The sequence below is a fragment of the Neopelma chrysocephalum genome, unplaced genomic scaffold, assembly GCF_003984885.1.
Source record: "Neopelma chrysocephalum unplaced genomic scaffold, ASM398488v2 Primary Assembly neopelma1_96926, whole genome shotgun sequence".
NCBI lineage: Eukaryota > Metazoa > Chordata > Aves > Passeriformes > Pipridae > Neopelma > Neopelma chrysocephalum.
In genome coordinates, this window is record NW_020925569.1 from 1,441,540 (window position 1) to 1,462,459 (window position 20,920).

Here is a 20,920-nt window from a genome sequence, read left to right on the forward strand (position 1 = left end):
CCTTCTCAGGAAGGCCTTTACAGAACAATGAAAATATAGTAGTGATCACATAGACTATACATTGCTACTTAATTAACCGCTTGCATGTCCTAAAGCAGTCTTAAAGTTAGAATATGAGTACCTTTTTAAAGTAATCCATAAAATGCCACTTTGAATCTGGCACATAATCAATTAGTTTGACTGTTACTAAAGTGGAAGAACACTTTGAAAACCCTTATGGTCTTGTAAAACCTTCAGGCTCTCATTAGCTAAAAAGCCTGCTTTCTGCCAGGGTTTGGAGCCAAAGTCAAAGCTTTTTCAGGTAATATGTAAAGTCAGAAATAAGAGTAGAGAGATAGAGCTCTATGTGCCATTTTCCTGTAGTTACCAAGGGGAAAAAAAACCCCAGTATACAGGTTTGGGTTTTTTTGGTGAAACTGTGACACTGTGAAGATCTTTAATTAGGCAGAACAGCATTGATACTGATCATGTCTGTCCTTCATTGTAGACTGGTCCCTGCTGGTTTGCAACCTGTCATTTTCTTACAATCTTTACTTTTTGCTTGATAATTTAATGATTTTTTTTTCTGCTTTTCGTTACTTTTAGTACAGTAGTTAATGCTGCTCTTAAAACCATGCCAGCTAATCATGTGGTATTGTTGGACAATACCACTCTTGAGGAGGTAATTCAGTAGTTGCAAATGGGTAAATACTGTACAATCCAATGTGTTTCCTTCCAGATATGTGCTCAGAGAGGAACAATGGCTGAAGATAATCACACCTCCTTAGAGAAGTGGCAGTAGGCACAAGGATGCTCTTTAACTGTCAGCATCTACTGTATTATGACACCATTCAGCTACTACCGCTATTTTAATTTTATGTTATTATGAAGGGATTAATGTTTAGCCTTCATTCACAAAAGCTTAGGCAAGTATTAGGCTGCTCTGAATGTGGTGAGATGAACCACTGCTGGATGAGGAAACAGCAAGTGATTTGGAAATCACTGGCTTACAAATATTATAAGAATTTAGAAATAAAACAGTGGAGAGAAACTATGTAGATATGGTTAAATGTCCAGGTTGCAAAGTAATCTTATTAGAATCAGGATGTTTTGCATTCTTGAGGCAAAGTCAGGGGTATTGAGGGGTGCCTTTTCAGTTTTAGGCAATGTCACGGGGTGCCTTTTCAGTTTTAGACAATGTCACGTTTTGTCCACAGGAGAATAACATCAGTAATTACTAAGCTATTAGTACAGGCTTCTGTAATGCAATGGTGGCTACATCTGTTTCAGTGGGGACTACTCATGTGAATTTACTCAAATATTTGCATAAATACAGTTTTGGAGTGGGGCCATATTTTCTATATTTCAGCCTGCTATCCTGCAGTAAGTAAGGATTTTAACTGGGTATATGCAGTGCCAATACTTTAATTGTATTATTTCTTTCATGGCAAAAAAAGAATATATACCTGGTCCCCTAAAGTCACGACAGTTTTAAGAGGCCAAGGTGGATTGCACTCAAAATATTAAAGACAGGATATTTTATGTTAATCATAATCAGGTGAGATCTTCTTGATATGGATTTCATTGCCTTAAACGTGCTTTATCTACTTCTAAAATGATATTGTGATCCAGAAGAATGGCTGTACATAATTAAAATAAAATCCAACACCTGTCAGTTATCAACTGGAGTAGTTTAACTCTTTTACAATAGTTAGATCTATCCAAGGCCCTCATGCCTGTTTATTTTTATGTGGAACCAGTAAGTTTACAGTTCTATTTGGGGGGCAAAAATGGCATGGTTTACCCATGTACTTTTGAAGGTTTGCTGCCAAACTCCCCATGAAATTAATTAGATAATTTTCATAACACTTCCCATTCAAAAGCTTGTAATCTGGTGATGACTGACATGAATTCTACAGGACACATCATGCAGTTTAATTTTTACATTTGAAAGACTCAGTAATCCCCTGAAGTTTACCAAGGCAGGACAAAGATAAGTGCTTGAGCTCACTGCTGCCAGGAGTGTATCATTTATCATGCCTATGCGGAATGAATGACAATCCCTTGCCTGCTGATGAGGGACACTGCTGTTCAGCTATCCATGCTGTGCGGATCTGGGGTTGTGCTGAGTCTTGGCACTTGATGTGGCACTGTGAAGGGATGTTGGGGAGCCCTTTTGGAATGGGCAAGGGATGCTCCTGGTGGACGTCATGTGCCTGCCCCAAATGCGAGAGTGATGGTGCCTATGTGTTGCTGTTCTTCTAATATTGAGATGTGCATGTAAGCCTGTTAGAGGGAACAAGTGAAAACAGATGTAATCCAGCAGTGTTCTTTCCTGCCTTCTGTGTGACTGCCTGTTCCCTCACAACAACAGTATCCACTCTGTCACTGAAAAATCAGGGCATGCCAGGCAGCATTGTTGTTTAAGGAAAGTGTCATGCCTGCAAACAATTTTAATAATACTTTGAGTGTTCACTGAAGATTGTCATACATTGCCACACTGGCAACAGAAAAACTGTTATTCACTTACAGTGTTGGTGTGAATTGTTTTAACTCACTACATCGTTATTAATTAGTGCTGTCTTACTTGGCTTAGTTGATACTTTAGTACAGCTTATGTTTTTATTAGAAAAAGATGTTGCAAAATTAATTTCTTCATGCTTTTTCCTACAAACAAAAAAACCCAAACAAACAAAAAGCTTTGAGTAAAACATTCAGCTGTGTTTGTATTAATTCCTAGAAAACCTAACCTTTTCTATTAATATAGAAGAGACTATAAAATATTAAATAGAAGTCTTTATCTGCCCAATTGAAACGAAGTCTGTGCTTCCTGTGGCATTGCTTATGTTGGTAGGGTTTCCAGTCCCCCTCTTTCAGCAGCAATATCTTATGCCATTCATTCCCATTGGGGCTGTAAACAAGTAAATGCACATAGCTTTGGTGATCAGACTTCTCTGTTTTAACACGCTGTGGCTGTGAAGGGGCCAGGAGCTTCGGTAATTAATGCTCTCTATCCCAGTGAAAAGGCAGTCCTTGCACACATGTGTAGCACAGTAAGCCTGAGTTCAGGAAATGTATATAGGGTTTTTCAAATTATCTTGAGACGTGCTACCTAGTTTTGCTGTAGGTCTCTGAACTTCCATGAAGGAATTGCTTGCTGTGTACTAACTATGTTGCAAGCCATCTGGCAGATGTGAGGAAAATTATGTCCTGTGTTATAGGAATTAATGTTTCAGACAGTGGAGTTGGAAGAAAAGGATAAATGAAGCTATTTTCACTTCATAGAATCTGTTTACGTATCCACAAAACTTGTATCATCACCTCAGAGAGATGTTAAAGGAAACTTTAAGGTGACTGACAATATATGCCCCATCAGCCTCAGCAGAGCTGTGTTTTGTGGCTGAGATTAACAGCCAGCTCTACTGGTGCCGAGCTCCTTGAGGAAAGAATACTCACACATCTGAGGATGACAAGGACTAGGGCATTAGTAACTGGATTGGTGCCTCAACGTTGATTACCCCAATCAGAGCACCATTGCAAAATTTATGCCCTTTAATATCATAGTTGGTGAGCAGTTTTGATTAGGACAGAAGTAAATCAAATTATTTTGCTCCTCTATGTGAGGCCATTTTAGGCATTACCTAAATAGTCAGAGGAGATTGTGTCAGTAACCTGTTTGTGTTTAGTTATTTGAATTATCAGCTGCAAAAGTATTATGGTATAAACCATTGCAAAAAAATGAAGTAGATACAGTCTGTGACAATTTTAGTTTCTTTCATTGTATAAATAATATTTTTGCATTGTCCATGCTGTTTTAATGCCGTTTACTTACTACACTGTAGCTTTATTCTGTGCATGAAAACAGACATGCTTTCAAGACAGTGCTTATTGCATTGTGTTTACACAAGCAGAGTAAAATATCACAACTGAGCAGGAATATCAAGCAAAGAGTCATGGTCTGGATATTCTGGACAACAACAATTCAGTTGCAAAGTTGCTCAGGTTCAAGGCCAAAAGAGGAAGCCATTCTTGGTGCTCTTGGTGACCTAAATTTGCTTTGGGAGAGGACCATTAGGAGTAGATTGCAAGTTAAATGTTAAACTTCTAGCTAAATCAAGCAGTTTGTAGATGAGACGTTTCAACTTGATTTGTTTGTGCCATGTGCAGCCTTTTTTATCCTTTGAACGCTATAAAACTCATGATTGATCTGGCTTGTACTACATGAGATCTTCATTTAGCTAGTATTTGAAATAATATGAAACCTATGTTTTTAATAACTTCAGTTACCTTTATCAACTATATTACAAATACATTACATTATAAAAGTTGAGTGGAATTTAGTTTAAATATAAACAAGTATCAATTTTCTTATTTTTGAAAGATTTGCTTTGTCTTTATCTTGTGTTAGTATCTTATTACACCTTATGGAACAGATGCAAAACTCTCTCAAAGTAAAGCTTAGATCACACTATCAAAAACATTTTAAATTTGAAAAGGAGAGGTAAGGGGCTTTAAATGAGTATTACTTTTTGTAGTATATTTTTTGTAAAAGTACATGTGTAAGCAGAGTTACAGCATGCAGATATGTCAGTTGTAAATGGGAAAATGCTGGTAAGACAATAGAAATCTGTTCTGTGGGGTTTTTTCTCAAAGAATCAGCATTGTATAGTTTGTATATAATATGCATGATAATTTTTGAAAACTACTAGACAAACGCATGATAATATTATCATAGATTGAGTGCTTAGGAACCATACTGTCAGATCCCTCAGAAATATCTATAGAGAAAAGTGTGTGTAGAGTATATTGTTGTCAAACAATGACATCTAAAAATCATTGTTCAGTATACAGTATCACAAGATTGGCTAAAAGTTATGACATTTTGAAAAATAGTTTGAGGGGCTTTGTTTTGTTTTAGAGACTTGAATTTTTTAGGGTACAGCATATATTTTTGTATTTTCCCCTGTCCAGCTTTTCACTGGAACTAGAATGTACAATAAATGAAAGCTGAGATTTTCACATAATCATTTAAATCCCAGGAGTTAAGTTTGAGGAAAAACTAAATGCAGCAAGGCTTGCTATAAAACTGACAAGGCCAACAAAGATCTGTACTAGATCTTTCTGTAGTTTACGGTGAAAGTTTGGACAATTTTTTTCATTTTCTGGGACATAAGTTCAGGAGTCAGTGGTCTGCAGTAACAAAGACAGTGCATAGGGACTCTGCAGCAGGAATTCAGAAAAAAAAACTGTTGTTTTTCATATATTTAGGTCTGTATTTACTTGGTGTATATGACCTTGATGAGGTTTCCTCATAGTAAAGTTTGAGTGTAGGGAGCATTCTACAGAGTTTAAGCTACATAAGAATAGAGAGGACCTACGGTGAATTTGCGAAGTCTGTGAGTACCTGCTGAGACACAGTGCAGAATAACACCCGTAAAAGAAATTTTACTTGTAAACAGTTCTCCAGCTACTTCTTCGTTAATAGGAGTGTGTGAATTTCTAACATCAGAACCTCAGATCTGGGAGAATTTAGTTGAGCCACCTTCCTGCTGCCCCAAAAGTGACTGCGAACTGTTCAATTTCCAGAACTAACTGTGAGTGCATCAACATGTGCCCTTCTCACTGCTAATATGTAAAGTAGGGCACAGTAGTAAAAACAGGGCAAGAGAAGGGAATCAGGAAGCATTGCCTTCCAACGCAGCAGCTTTTGGACCTGGACAGAAAAACTATCACCTATCTTCTGTTAATCCCATTAGAGCAGAAGATGTAGATTAGTTGAATGAAACTGTCACCTTGGCTTTAATACCTAGACTGAATTTTCTGGTTTGTATCTGGTATTAAAATTGAAGGTTAGACTTTCTTTCTAAAACACATTTCTCTCCTTTGTTGGCTTAAGAGAGCTTTGTATAAAGACTGTGAAAGTTCTCAAAGGGAAAGTTTAAAAATTGTTAAGTCAAACTCTTGGAAAATCAATATCTTGTCAGCCTAATTTGGCTTAAACCCCCCCCCTAATTTGGTTAGAAGAGTACAGAGGGACAGTTGCCATTCTGTCATCACAGGCCTTTCATGCAATGGAGCTTACAAAATAAGCAATATTCTTCAAACAAGTAATTTATTGAGCATATCTTCCTCTTCCATCAGTGAGCCCTATCTTTTTCCCATATAATTCAGACTTTGAATAGAATACAGAGCTGTTAAATTCCCCATGTGGTGCTGCTCATACTTCATCAATTCTTTGCAAATATTGATGTCTTTTCACACATTTCAGGAAATGTGGTCTAGATAAAACAGTTTTTAGTACCGATTTTGAAAAGCCTTCATATGAGCCTGTCTTTGCCAGCATTACCTATGTATTCAGAACAGTCTACTTTCTTCTTGGTTGGGATTACCTGATGGAAACTTCCATCAGTTTGCCTCTTGCAGTTTGTTAAGGAGCATGTTCATACTCACATGACCATACACATTTTTAGTTTATTTTATCCTTAGTTTACTCATCTTGTAGGTTTGAAATCTGTGGAAACTCTAGTATTCACCTGTTCTACGTGAGAAACCTTAATCTTCTATCCTGTATTTTTTTGCCTGCTTTACTATGTGTGTTCCACTCTTACCAGTAAGGTATCTGCAACAAAAATATCCCTGCAGGTTAACAACCTTCACTAGTGCTTTGTCTTTCAACTGTATTGTACAGTGTACCGCAAAAGAACTTTTTTATCCACATGTGTTAGTTCAGTCTTCTGTACATGAGTCTTCTCTAAGTCTTGAGTATTTCTGAGTTCTTGTCTCAGATCTATTTTTGATTTATAAAGCTAAGAAAAATTGTGTACATAAATATAGAAGGAAAATTATTTTCTTTCAAAAATAGGTACATGTTTCAGTAGGACAGTCTCTAAGGAAATGGAAATCCCACTTCATCCAGTGCAGTTGTTCAAATACAGCAGTTGCAAAGTTTAATTTAGAGTCTATTCTGGATACTATTTGTTAAATGAAGGATGTGTTTCAAATTTAAAGAATCACAGACTGGTTGAGGTTGGAAGGGACCTCTTATGGTCATCTGGTCTACCTGGCCTGTTCAAGCAGAGCCACTTAGAGGGTTGCCCAGGCCCCTGTCTAGATGTTTTTTTCATTTCTCTTAAGGAGGGAGATGCCAAAATTGCCCTGGGCAGCCTGTGCCCGTGCTTGGTCACCCTCACAATGAAAAAGTGTTTCCTGATGTTCAGAGGGAACCTCTTGTGTGAGCAGCAGACGGGTTGATTACTAAAAGCTGAGGCAGTGGTGAGGGACCAGGCACTTAAATGTCAGTAAAAGTTGTAAGTATAGGAGTCCTGTTAGAGAAGAAGGCTTATCTTGGGGAACATATTCCTCCTCCCTGAAATTCTAACTTTGGATAAAGTGGAAGTGGAAGTAATGCTCAGCTATAAGCAGTTTCAAGTATATAGACTTTTCATGCTAGGAACAAATTCTTTACAGAAAGGGTAATCAGGCCTTGGAATAGGCTGCCCAGGGAAGTGTCTGTCCCTGGAGGTTTTTAAGATGAGACTGGATGTGGCACTTAGTGCCATGGTCTAGTAACCACGGCAGTGTTGGATCAGGGGTTGGACTGGATGATCTCAGAGGTCCTTTCCAACCGGGCTAATTCTGTGATTCTATAGCAATGGAAACATAAATCTTGAGACTATTCCGCATTAAAAATAGGAAATAAGTAAACAGGCTGATATGAAATGAGATATTGCTACGTCACTTAAAGTTTATTTCAAGAAACAATATGTAAGCTTCCCTTAAGAACACTTCAGGGGAAGGCAAGAAAAGCTGTTGTCACCCACATACAAATGTCTTCTGTTTCTTAATGTAAGAATTATTAAGGAGCTTTAAATGATGGGCATTATTTTTAGAGTCATAGAATCATAGAATATCCAGAGTTGGACCCCCAAGGATCATCGAAGTCCAGCTCCTGGCCCTGCACAGGACAGCCCCAAGAAGTTGTACAAATTGGGGCAACCACGACTTATTACAGAAACAGCTCTGTTATATCCTTTTGTCATAAACAGATGAGTTTGCCTGAAAGTTGTTTGCAGCTCAAGAGAGAGTTGTTGCACTACTTGTAAAAACGGACAAGACTTTGGAAATTACAGAAGCCAAGTGATTTAGAGTTGGTGAAAAAGGTACCTTTTCAGGGAAAACTTGAGCCAAAGAAAAGTTCCTTTTCTTGCTGAACTGTTTCAAAGCACAGAATCCCTCAATCAGGCCTAATAAAGAAGGCACTGTCTCCTGTGCATCGGTGTGAGAGCACTAAAATGAAATAGACTGTCTAAGAATGCAATAAATCATATCGGGTCATTGCACTAATGACCAGTTTGGGCACAAATTCTCATTAGCCTGTCTGTAGGAAGAGAAAACTGGTAAAACAGAAAAACGCCATATGAGAGAAGCTCTTTGCTGGGACTGTCTTAAAGCTTTTCTTGTCGAAGGACACCCTTTAGCTAATTTCAGACCCATAAAAAAAAAAATCTCTTCGGTGATTAGGAACCCATGAGTAAGGCCATAAATACCTAAGTCCTTGGGATAAGAGCCTGTAAAACTGTCAAAAAGCATTACCTAAGTGAAAAAAGGCAGCCTTTCTTAACTAGTGCTGTCGGCACTAATCCATATTCATATATGGAAGGCATATTTGTAGTTCCTTCTATAAAGGCAAGTCTTTCCTGCTAATAACATTCATTCTTATGTTGAAAGTGACTATTTCCTCTGGTTGCACTCTTACCCTGATTTCTAAGTCAAAAAATGTAGGTTTCATTTCTGATGCTTAACAATTTTCATATTTATGCTAATCTGTATTTCTTGGAATAAATTTTCAGACAGGGCTGTTTAAGGAAATGTAAATTGTTTAAAAAGTCATTGGGAACCTTTTTAAAAGTGTATGGATGATCATATGTGTTTCATTAGGACTTTCTGTGGTTTGAATTCTCAAAGTGATCTTGCTAAAGCAGAGCAAAATTTCTACCAGGAAAATATTCTACAATTTTATATGTATTTATATCCATTCCTTCCTATGATGTTGACTCGGTTAGTTAATATTGAGGGAAAATTCTGATGCAGAGCAATTTCATTGGTATTTTCATGCCTTATAATGTGAATGAGAGCAGGCCTTTCCTCCTTTTTCAATTCGAGTAAACTGGTTAAAAAAAAAGTAGTGAAGTTTTAACAGTGACACAGTCTCTGTGCCTGTGTGATTTTTGCTTCTTAGAGTTTTAGCATTTGAAAGTATTTTAAGCCAAATAGTCTTTTAGTATTTGTTATTTTTTAAAGGAATGGATTTTACAGTTATTAAAGTTCATGTTGAAATTAGTAAAGGAAAAATGCAGTTAATGGACATGTACAGAAACCAGTTCTCAGCTAGTAATTTTGCTGCAAAAAGCAGAAATTGACAGATGTTTTCAGAATAGCCTGAATCTGCAAGACTGAACTTAATTCGCTGATGTCTTTAAAGTTTGCATTGACTCTTGTTCTTCACCACTGCAGTCTGTTTCATATTATCATAATTACTGCTAAAAATTTTGTATGGTTTTACAGAAATTCAGGAAGGAAAAAAAAGTTTCTTTCAAAAGTAGTTCGGTTTTGTAACAGCGTCGAGTGATGCTGCAGTGTTTTTCAAAAAGCTCTGATGCTGTGGACAATGTAAGAATCTCTCTAGGTACTGACAAATGGGTCATGTTGTTGGTTGGATTCGCTTTCCTTGCACAGTGTCAATTCACTTGTGTTCAAGCAGTATATACCCACATAGTCAGGTAAAGTTTGTATTTTGACTGTGTGTCTGGGAGAACTGGAGCTGATGTTGATTTAAGGAGAGCAGATGTTAATGGTGTTTTTCTCAAGGATTCTATTGCCCAAATAGACATCTCTCATGGTGAGAAAAGGCAACAAATGGTGGTAAATCTGCCTGCTCTATTATGAAGGGCAACAATAGATTGATTTATGGAGAAAAAGCAACTGTTAAGCTTAGGTAGCCTGTTTGTGTGAAAACTGAGTTTTACAGACTGGATATTACTGCTGTCATTTTTGAGAAAAATTTAGTTCTATCTTAATAATGAGGGATATTGTACTAGCAAGGAGAGTCACAAAATGTTTGTTAGCCTGGACAACACATCACAATTGTATGAAATTTAAACTGTAAGCAGGTTTTCTTTTCAATAGTATATGTTTAGACAATTACTTCCTAATCCAATTTTCACTGTTCTTTCTGTATGGCCACTTTTTTCTTTTTTTATGTACTCTGTTAGCATCCCCTCTACCAACATACCAGAGTTGTATTTTGCCTCATGTACGCAGATGAGTGTGCAAGTATGTACCAACACCCACACACTTCAAGCCACTGAGTTTAAGAAACGGCAAAAAGGTACGGAGACATGCAACGTGGCAGCGGGAAGCAAGACTCTTCAATACTATCCTCATAAGCCATAACCTCTATGAGAAAGATTATACAGAATTTTTAGATGAAGCAATAGGTCTTATCAGTTTTAGAGAGAAAGGTACACATTTTAAACAGCAGTTGAAAAAGAATGTGTAGTACTGTTTGTTAAATAATATATACTTATTTGAATAACTGTTTTAAAAATTTAGTTTTTTGCAACTGGTAAATTCTAGATAATTTCTCTTTTAACAAGGCAATCCTTCTGGTTCAATCACTGTTACAATCTGTAATCTACAGGGTTTTCATACATATGGAAAGTGTTAGGATTAGCAGAAATCTGATAACAGAAAAAAAGTTTATTTTGAATCTGTATCTTAAGACTTATTTTCTAAGGAAGAAAAAAGAAATCTGTCTGAGATTTTCTGGCATTTATTGTGGTCTGCTCAGATCTTCTGTTTTTTGGTTCTACCAGATCATTGGTAATTTGGAAAATGTTGCATCTACAGTATGACAAGGACAGAGATGCTTTAGGTCTATTATAAACTTATTTAGGCTCTCGTGTTTTATAGCATTTCAAACAAGGCAATGGAAACTTCTTGTTAGGCTTTAGTAAAGAACTAAACATGATGTATTAGTGTGTATGTATGGTGAGTGCAAGAGCAATTCTCACAATGTTTGCCCTACTGACACCTGAAATAGAGATCTTTTGAGCATTATTCTGTTCCACAGTTCTTTTTTCTTGACCGAATGCTTTAGGCAGTAACTAACAGTAAGAGTTTTAGGCAAAAAAATGTTTCTAAAAATGTTATTTATTTTCTTTTTTTTCTTTCCCTTTCTAGTCTGAACAGCCGAGTCCTGCCAGTTCCAGCTCCAGTTCCAGTTCCAGTTTTACACCATCTCAAAACAGCAGACAACAAGGTACCAATAGAGGAAAAAGAATTGAAAGGAATGTGTGAAATGAAGGGGCTAATAAAAACAGAACTGGTGGCATCTCATTACTGCTTTTCTTCTGCCTTTCACTGCCTGAGCTGGCCACAGTTTTGATTTAGAATTTTTTTCTCATGTTTTCAGATGTAGCTAAGGGCAAAATAAAAGGGGAGAAACTGGTATCTGAGAAAAGGATGTAAAGGTTGTTTGTTTTTAAGGACTAAATACATGACAGTCACTTAACAGATGGTAAACTCAAAAGAGCTTCTGTTTCTAAGTTGTCCTTCCGCAGAGTTAGTTATCATGGCACCTGGCTTTATCTGAAGCTCTGGAAGTGTGTGGCTTGCCATGGGAAGCCCATAGAAATCCGTGAATTTGTGTACATCAACCCCTTTGAAGGGCTGTGATCTTCCCATAGAATTGGAAAGTAAGAGCATAGAGTATTTACTTTAGATATGTGGCAGGGAAAGATGAGGGTTAGACTTTAAGTTTGCATTTTGATTTTTTGGCTAATAATTTCAGTTTACTTGGAACTCAATAAAGAATGCATTTTTCTTCCTGGAGACCTGGCCAAGGCATGTTTTCTGTAAATAAGTTGAGATTCATTCTACACAATCTATTAAACTACTTAGTTCCTGCTTGGCTCTTTTCCCTGGGTTTATAAGATTGTACAACTGATACATTCTTAATGAGCTTTTGTTTCGTTGTTTGGATAAGGAGCATTAAAAAAGCAGCCTTTGACTAAACAAAATTGTCTTTTGTTTTATCCATCTATATTCCTCAGTGGTAGACTTGATTTAAGATTATGACAATACATTAGTGCTTCAGGCAGACCTTTTTTAAATATATCTATGCATTATGCATCTCTGTCCTATTGCCTTTCTGTAGGTGACTGGTACTGATTTTCTAATGTTTTCTGGCAGTGTTACTCTGCGTGAAAGAAAGCAAGAGCTGAAGTGAGCTGTGGTTGACTGGCTTCAGGCAGTTGATTCTTATATAGGGATAAGAGATACACTTCTTCTGAAACCCCATTTTCATTCTCATGAAAACTGCCTTAGTGATGTGAACTGTCCATTACAAGACAAAAGATTTGCATACCCATTTCTGTGTCTGTTTTCTTATGCTGGGCAAAAACCTTTTGACTTGGTGTTTTCTTCTAAGCAGACTGGTCCCATCCATCTCTTCTGTTCAATATAAGAGGTATTGCAGGTTGTCTTTCAGTTCTTTATACCTTCTCTGGAATAGAGGGGAGATTTGTCCTCTGATGTGAACAGCTCTGAAGAGCAAGGGGTATATACATCTTCTCTTTCATGCCACAGTAAATAGTGATTACTGCTTCTTTCTGGGAGTTCCAGAAACTCCAATTAACTAAACATGTTCATTGCCCAGGCCATGCATTTGTATATCAAAGGTATGACATACTGGGTGTACCATGGCATGTTGACGCCGTATGTTGTGCTCTGGTAAAAAGCCATACTTTTCCCCATAACTAGAAGTTACTTGCTAGGGCTGTTTCTCTTTTTGTGTTGATTCGGGCTCCAGCACTCAAGTGTCAGAAAACCATAGCATGAACTTTTTTCACCTCTTGTTGCATAAGCAGTGGGCTAACCTAAGGTTCTTCCAAGTTCTTCTGTCATTGGGGCTTATTCTAATATTTCTATTTCCTTACCACGGGCAACTAATGGGCGGCAATTAATTTTCAGTTTCTCCTTAACTATTCTGACCCTTTAGGAGGTAACAACTTTTCAAACTCTTAAAAAGGTTGCTATGGAATTTTAAAGTAACTGTTCACAAGGAGCAGAAGGTTAACAGTGACATTGCTATCCATGCTAGAAACAAAATACCTAAAAATTTATACTTCTACAGATCAGCAGTGGGTGCATAGATGAGAATCACTTCTATATGGCTCTCCATCCATTGTCACCTGGTCAAATGTCTGGTTAACCAGGAGTTTGCTCATCAGCACCATCTGGTTTACTTCCCTAGGGTGTGAAAACAGAGAAAAGAAACAATAGTTCTGAACCTGCCCAAACTGTGCCAATTTACAAAAGTTCTAGTGCAGCCTGGTGCTAAAACATTCTCAACATTGGCTTTGAAGTCACTTTTACAAAACTAGTCAAAATGCCTATCACTTGAACCTTGCTAGGTCAGGAATAGTCCACAAAGCTGTTCCTCCCATGAAGGAAGTGCTGTCCCTGTCATGAGTATGGCACTGACTGACAGATCTGCCTTCTCTGCTGACAGTGACCAGGGAGGACACTTCTTGACTCAGTTTCCCCATAAGCAAATAGAGAGTTGAGAGCTTCATCTTGGAGGCTCATTTTGTTCATGTTAATACTTTGTGTTTCTTGGGCTGAAGGAATTACACAACTGTAATAGTAATTGCTGTTCCTATAGCCATCACTGGTGGTTTTACTTGCTTCTTCGTGTCTCAGATGAGCAGTACTTTAGAGTTAAATGTGGCACCAGTCTTGCTTCCTTCCCTCTTCTAATATGTTTTTGTCTATTCTTATTTCAAGCAGCTGTAGTTTTACATTTCACAGATCTATTAAACATATTTCTCTTTCCATAACTGTCTCTTACAGCAAAACAGAGTAAAAATCAAAACCCAAACTGAGTTTAATGCAGTTTTGTGAGCAACTCAAGCTTTGTACCTCTTGTTAATTCAGGAAAAGTGATAACATGATATTGAGTGGGATTAATGTACTTGGTACATATCAACATAGGCAAAGTGCTTACTCAACTTGAACTTAATCCTGAATAACAGGAACAGTTAAAGCTAAATATATAAAAGAAGACAAAGACTACCTTGGCCAGTACAAGTTAGTCAAAATGATTTGTTAGATCCAACTTCTCAATACATGGATTAATATAACAAATGTACCATTACTGATCAATATGCTCCTGTAGATCTTTACTCACATATATAATACCCTTTGACAAAGCAAAAAATACTAAACCCCAGCAATGCAAAAGAAGCATGCTTCTAGCAATAATACAGTAAAAGTCAATTTCTGCTGTCATGACAGTATTTTACTTACTTTAGCTACGGTCCAGGGAGCAAATTGTTCAAACACTTGAACATATGAGTCCCCTTCACTGTCATGAGTAAGTCTGTTGAAGCTGACTGAGTTGCTCATGTGAGTAAATGATTCATGGATAAGTCCCTGCAGCATAAGCCCCCAGTGCATCACTTCATATGCTTAATGTTTAAGACTCTCCCCTCTCAACACTGTGTGGGAAGGGTAGTTTTCAAAACTGGGTGAATTGCCCAAAACACTGTAAAGTGAACTTCATAGTGTATTTTATTGTCTCTGTTGTTTCAGGTCTGTTGAGGTCTATAATGAAAGATCTGCATTCAGACGATAATGAAGATGAATCAGATGAAGCAGATGAGAAGGACAATGATTCTGAGTTGGAAAAACCTGTAAATACACAAGGAGGAAGCAAGAGTCGCAGGTGAGTGTCTTGTGTTTGCAAGTAGCCTGGTGGCCAAGACGTGTAGCGCTTGTTAGTAATGAAGTGAGATCTAGTGTTCTCAAAGACTGCTAAGTAGCAAACAAGCAGAAAATTTAGACTCTTTTTAGAGCAGCAGATTCTAAAAGCTAACAAAATTAGCCATTCCTGATACAAACTCTTTCTGTATTAATCAATATGGTTACGATGATCCTTATTTGACTTTACTGGATTTCATGTGATTGTGACTTGAGGGGAGAAGTCATCATTACTTTCTGGCATAAATTAGAGAAAATTAAGTCCTTCAGTTTTTGGATAACCTATTCTATGCAAAGTCTCATTTTCAAGACCTCTCTGCTTAACTAGTTTTAGATTAGGTTGTTAAATTGAATCAGAATCAATGAAATTTGAATTTCAAGTAATTTCTCTGCTGCATGCAGTAGATAATGAGTAAAAGTGCATCAGAAGGTAAAGCAAGCATCTGTCACAGAAATTAATTTTTTTAAAAAAAGCTTCTGCATCCTTGCTGCAACCTTCAGAGGGCTTTCCAGAAGTTATCTGTTCTTCAGGTAGCTTGAAGCTCCATCCAAATGGTGTTGAATGTTATGGAAAGCCTGAAACGGTCTCTTAAACACTTTTCATATTAGGTTCTTTATCTGATTCAGAGGGTTTTGCTGTTAGTACACAACACCTGACTGCCAGTGTCAGCTGCTATTTAAATGGGAAGATAATAGGAAAACATTAATGAATGTCAGCTGCTTCCCTGGTATACATTACCACATGGAATCAAGGAGCAAAAGACCAAGATGACTAGCAGTTTGAGAACTTGTTGTATCAGTGATTGTGTAAAGGATTGTTTCAAGCTCAACTAGTCTCCATGTGTGGAGATTTTGTTTCAGTTTTTAAATGAAATCTTAAGGCTTATGTTTCTCTAACTTCTTTTTATCCCAGATAACTCCTTCCCCCTCCTCAAAAAAGTATTCTCTATTGTTCCGAAGTAAATGAAGGGTGAAACTGACTAGGAGCTGGGCTTTTTCATGTGGCCTCTCCTGAGACGCTAAGTTTTTAAATTTTAGCCAGGAAAAAGTGTGTTACTTATGATAATAAACAAGGAACTTTTCAGTAAAACACTTGTTCCGGTGGGAAGTACAGCTGTTTATAAAGCTTTTACAAGAGCAGAAGAGTATGTCTAAAAACCACTTTCCTTCCTCCACATGGCTGTGAACTGAGATAGGGACTCACTCTGTTGGGAGCAGCAGTATGATGCTGTAGCTGTTCATCCATTTTTGTAACATTAGCTGCTGTGTTAACTGGACACTTCATCTCAACAAGTGCAGGCAGGCAGCCTCCTTTGTGCTACACTGAGCTTTTTCCAGAGTGCAGCCCTGCTCAGATGCCTCTCTTCCACGAGACCTTGATTAGTGATGGCTTGCTTAGCAAGAGATTGGTCATTTTAAGTCCCTACCTCAAAATACAAGCTTGATTCACCCTATTGACAGCACTTTTCTGCAGGTGTAATGCTTTGGCTCTTCTTTTTCATAGGGTTAGTCTGAGTGATGGCAGCGACAGTGATAGCAGTTCAGCTTCCTCACTGCTACGTCATGAACCAGCACCACCTTTACTGAAAACCAACAACAGCCAGGTAAAGTCAGAATTCATAAATACAGTTGGGGTTTGTAATAGCAGTAGACACAGTTCACATCATAGGAGTTTATTCGTTCGTCTCATGCCCTCTCCCCCACCAGTGCTTATCTTGGAGAATACAATATTTTTTACTCCACTAGCAGACACAATAGTTTTTACTTCACACTAGAGTACTTGTTCCAGATTTTTAAGAGCTAACATAGTTATTTTGAGGTAGGAACACAGGGTAGTTCTGTTTTTCAAAGAAAAGAATCAAATTACCTAGAGTTACAAAATGCTTCTGGGATGCTGCCTCGCCCTCAGCCACCATAAAGTAAGGCTCTCTAAATATAAAAATTAAACATAAAAGCTTATATTCTTTATAAAATAAAATACAAGTTACATTCCCAGTGCCAGTTGTATCATACACAAAGCAGTTATGACACTTACTGGCAATAAATGGCTGCTTGCAGTTTCGATATTGTTAGAATAGTGTCTACTTGTATTAGCGAAAGTTTGTGATTTATATGGTGAGTTTCATGGATGAGACTTTTCTATATTTCTTAGGTTAACTGCTTTAATTATCTGGCAGATATTATTTACTTGTCCTTGTTTTTCTATTAAGATTTCCAATACAAGCTATAGAGCAAACCCAAATATTATTATTCATGTTATTTAAGTTCAAATACACTGTAGAAAAAAAGCAAAAAAATCCTAGGAAGTACTTTGTGCAAAGAGAGAAGGTGATTCCATGTCCAGAAAATATTCTTATTATCTACTAGAAACATTGTAGACTTTTCTAAGTTATCTCTACAGAAGTTACAAGTTTTTAAGAGAGAGTCTTTTGGGGTAAAATAAAAAGCTAACTATAAGGATGAAGAACATTTCATGTACTCGGCTCATAAACACAAGAAAAATAAAACACTTATCTATGGCTTGTTGTTTAATGAAGACTAACTTCTACAGAGGCAATGTAATTGTTAAGTAATTATAAGTCTCGATATTGGCAGCCCACTCAGTCATATCTTTCACGTTCCTTTGCCCTTTGGTGATCTAACAGAAGGTCTACCTGTGCATTTAGACGCACTGAACAACAGCTGTGTGCCAGCCAAAACTGAATGTTACATACCTTCTTCCATTTCTATACTTGGGCTGAGTTTTATAAATAAGCTGAAAATCAGAAATTTAGGGAGACATTGTGAGAATTCAAATTGTATGGACCATTTTAACTCTCTGCTTGATAGTGTAATGCTGCTTACCAGGATGATGCTTTTTACTGATGAAATCAGGTTTTTGTTGACTAAGTTCATTCATAGAACCAAAGAGCTAAGACAGAAATAGTATTTGTATAAACTTCCTCAGATGTGATTAGTGCTGTATCTCATCTAAACAAGAGTGCTTAACATGTTAGATTTCAAACTACACATCTAGAGCACTGTGAGGAAGCAACTTTTTCAAATATACTGTGTTCTTGCTAGGGTTCTATTTGAAACCAAGAATTTTCTTCCTCTAAAAACAATAAAAGCATCTAAAAGATACTGGATTCATGACTAGAGGTCTGGGGTTTTTTTTAAAAACAAGACTTTTCTTTCACTGGCCTAAACAGCAATAACCCCAGGGGGGTATTGAACAGAAGAACTGGGATTTTTCTTTAAAAATGTATGTTTTGATTTTTGATCACTCTTGGCTAAATAACTCTTTACATAAGATTAACTCAGATCTGCAGTCACTCTCTCTATATGGGGAAATAGCTGCCTGCCTGCTGTAATTCTTATGATGCTGGTCACCCTGAGGAGCATATATGTAATTTAGTCATTTTTACCAAGGAAAGTAGAAATGGGAAAACTGTCAATGAGGCTTGTAGAAGACTTGGTTTTTACAGGCTTATTTCCTTGTTTTAATTCTGCGTTTTATTCTGTTATGACTGTTTAGTGTGGATTTGGAGTTAATCATGCTAGTGATGTTAGTCTCACAATGAAATGTGAAACATAATCTCCCATCAGCTGTGATTATTTAGTTTTCTTTGATGTTCTTCAGAAGAACTGGTTATATTCCATGTTAGGAATGACATGATGTTTTTTTATTTTTAACTTCAAAAAATGTGTTCTGTGTGGTAAAAAAGGGAAGAACACTCAACAGTTCTTTTCCCCCAAAATATTCTTCCCTTTAGTCCTAAAAGTTTCATATTAAGCATAGTGTCTTGCTGCTTATTGACATACTCTTCTTGACTGTGGTTCACTAGCAGATGAAGCATTCTAGGTTTGTATGTGTGATAGTAAATGGGTTTGAATGGCATTGAAGGAAGGGTACTATGTTAAGTGCAAAAGAAATTGCTCTCAATCACTTTCTTTTTCAGTTACAACTCATGTAATCATTTCAAAGATTGTTTCAAACTCTCTATTGTCAAAGCAAAGAGATAGCATTGGAGAAAAAAACAGGAAAAATACACTGCTCGTGTGATATTTCAAAAGCACTGGGAAGACCCTCAGCATCATTTTGTATCTGCAAAATACTCTTATCCTACCAGAATGAAAAGGATAGAAAAAAAGTGTTAGGAAGGCTTTAAGTGACATGAAATTAGTTCTTTTAAGGATTATCAATATCACTGCCACCTCGTTCCAACAGCACATCATTTTCTGCTGTAAGCTACTTTTTATTCTGAAAAATATGAGTAGGTTATATAGATTAAAGAATAAAGAACTCAGTTTTGAGTTTGTATTATTAACCAAAAGCAGAATTTTCCATTTGTAATTGTATCCAATAATGCATTTAATTTTTACAGGATTTTCGTTCTTTTCCAGATTTTAGAAGTGAAAAGTCCAATAAAGCAAAACAAACCTGACAAACAAATAAAGAATGGGGATTGTGATAAGGTAAATAGGAGATAACAATAAACTGCTTCAGAATATGATACTAATGCATTTACTAAACACCAATCTTTGTTAGAGAATGAAAACCTAAGTACATCTTGACTTTGTGTTCTTTTAGGTGCAGATCTTTCCCTCTGTTTTTTTCTGCAATTCTTTTTTCACTGTCATATTTTGAATTTTTTTTCCTTCTTTTCAGTACATGTGGTTTGGCAAATGTCACCAGTTGGAAATCTACCATCTGTTATTTATTTTATCTACTCTCCTCAATGAATTTGTGCTGTGCTTCACAGAGGAAGTGATAATTTTTGTAGATGAGAATTCATAGACATATTCCTAGCCAATATATCAATCAACTATGAAAAAACAAAAAACCAACTATTTATTTTCCAGAATCCTTTCTGACAACTGTGCATTAGGAAGTGGCAAAAACAGTTTTAGCATGTTAACTAGAATGATGTGAAGCAACTGTTAATTTAACACTGAGAAAGACAGTTTTGTTTAAAATCATGTCAGCTGGCTGTGGGCAAGAGCTCTAAGTCTTTATGTGAGTGAACATAACACAATTGCCCAGCGTGAACAAGTTCCTCTGAAGGTTTGTATTTTACTGATATTAGTGTAGACTTTGCAATAACAGAAGGCAAGAGATGAAAGTTGCAGTATCCGTAGCTAGATTTTTAGTGCTCTGATCCATATGCTTTTAGGATTTTTAAGTTGGATGCCATATCTCTTTCTCCTTAAAACCAAAAAAATTTTTTTCATGGCTCAGGCTGAAGGAGAAAGTTGATAATTGGGTGGAGGTGGGATGTGTTTGACGTTCCATTAAGGAAGCAGTGGAACTTACCATTTAATTAATCTTGCTTAATCCCTCTCCCCTTATATCTTCCTGCTGACACAAAAGAAATAATTACATAGCTTTAGAGAGATCAAGGGATTTCATTGTGATTCGGGTTTTGTTCTTACGTTGCAAGGTGGGAGATATTTCAAAGATACTGTTTTGGCATCCCCAGTCTTTTGATGCCTTTTGGCACAGTAGAGATGTAGATATTATCTTCTACAGTAAATGACCATCTGATTTTTGTCAGTTTTTTTATCAAAAAACCACAAAAACTTGTATTTGGGTTGCATTAAGCTAGAGAAAGCCAGACTTCTAAATAAGAAAATACAGCTCAAAGAAGAGCTTGTTCTTACTTCAAGTCCTTTGTGCAGTTTTGGGTGCCACAATACAAGAAGGATCTAAAGCTATTAGAAAGCATCCAAAGGAGGGCAATGAAGATGTTGAAGGGCTTTGAGGGGAAGCCAAATGAGGAGTGGCTGAGGTCACTTGACTTATTCAGCCTGGAGAACAGGGGGAGGGGAGACCTCATCTCAGTTTACAGCTTCCTGTAAATTGATCTCTTCTCTGGTGACCAGTGACAGGATCCAAGGGAATGACCTGAAGCTATTTTAGAAGAAGTTTAGATTGGATGTTAGGAAAAGGTTCTTCACCCACAGAGTTGTTGAGCAGTGGAACAGGCTCCCCAGGGAAGTGGTCACAGCACCAAGTCTGCCAGAGTTCAAGAGGCATTTGGATGATACTCTCAGGCACATGGTGTGACTCTTGGGGATGGTCCTGTGCAGGGCCAGGAGTTGGACTCGATGATCCTTGTGAGTCCTTTCCAACTCA

The 20,920-nt window shown here is 37.1% G+C and overlaps 1 protein-coding gene across 3 annotated transcripts in view; it reads left to right on the forward strand.

The window, feature by feature from the left end:
* MLLT3 (MLLT3, super elongation complex subunit) overlaps window positions 1-20,920 on the forward strand; it is a 117,788-nt gene that overhangs the window by 86,901 nt on the left and 9,967 nt on the right. For all 3 annotated transcript variants that reach the window (XM_027670733.1, XM_027670734.1, XM_027670735.1), the window contains 4 exons: window positions 11,221-11,299; window positions 14,635-14,767; window positions 16,307-16,406; window positions 19,189-19,260. In XM_027670733.1, the coding sequence (XP_027526534.1) occupies window positions 11,221-11,299; window positions 14,635-14,767; window positions 16,307-16,406; window positions 19,189-19,260 (384 nt within the window). The remainder of the gene's footprint in view (window positions 1-11,220; window positions 11,300-14,634; window positions 14,768-16,306; window positions 16,407-19,188; window positions 19,261-20,920) is intronic.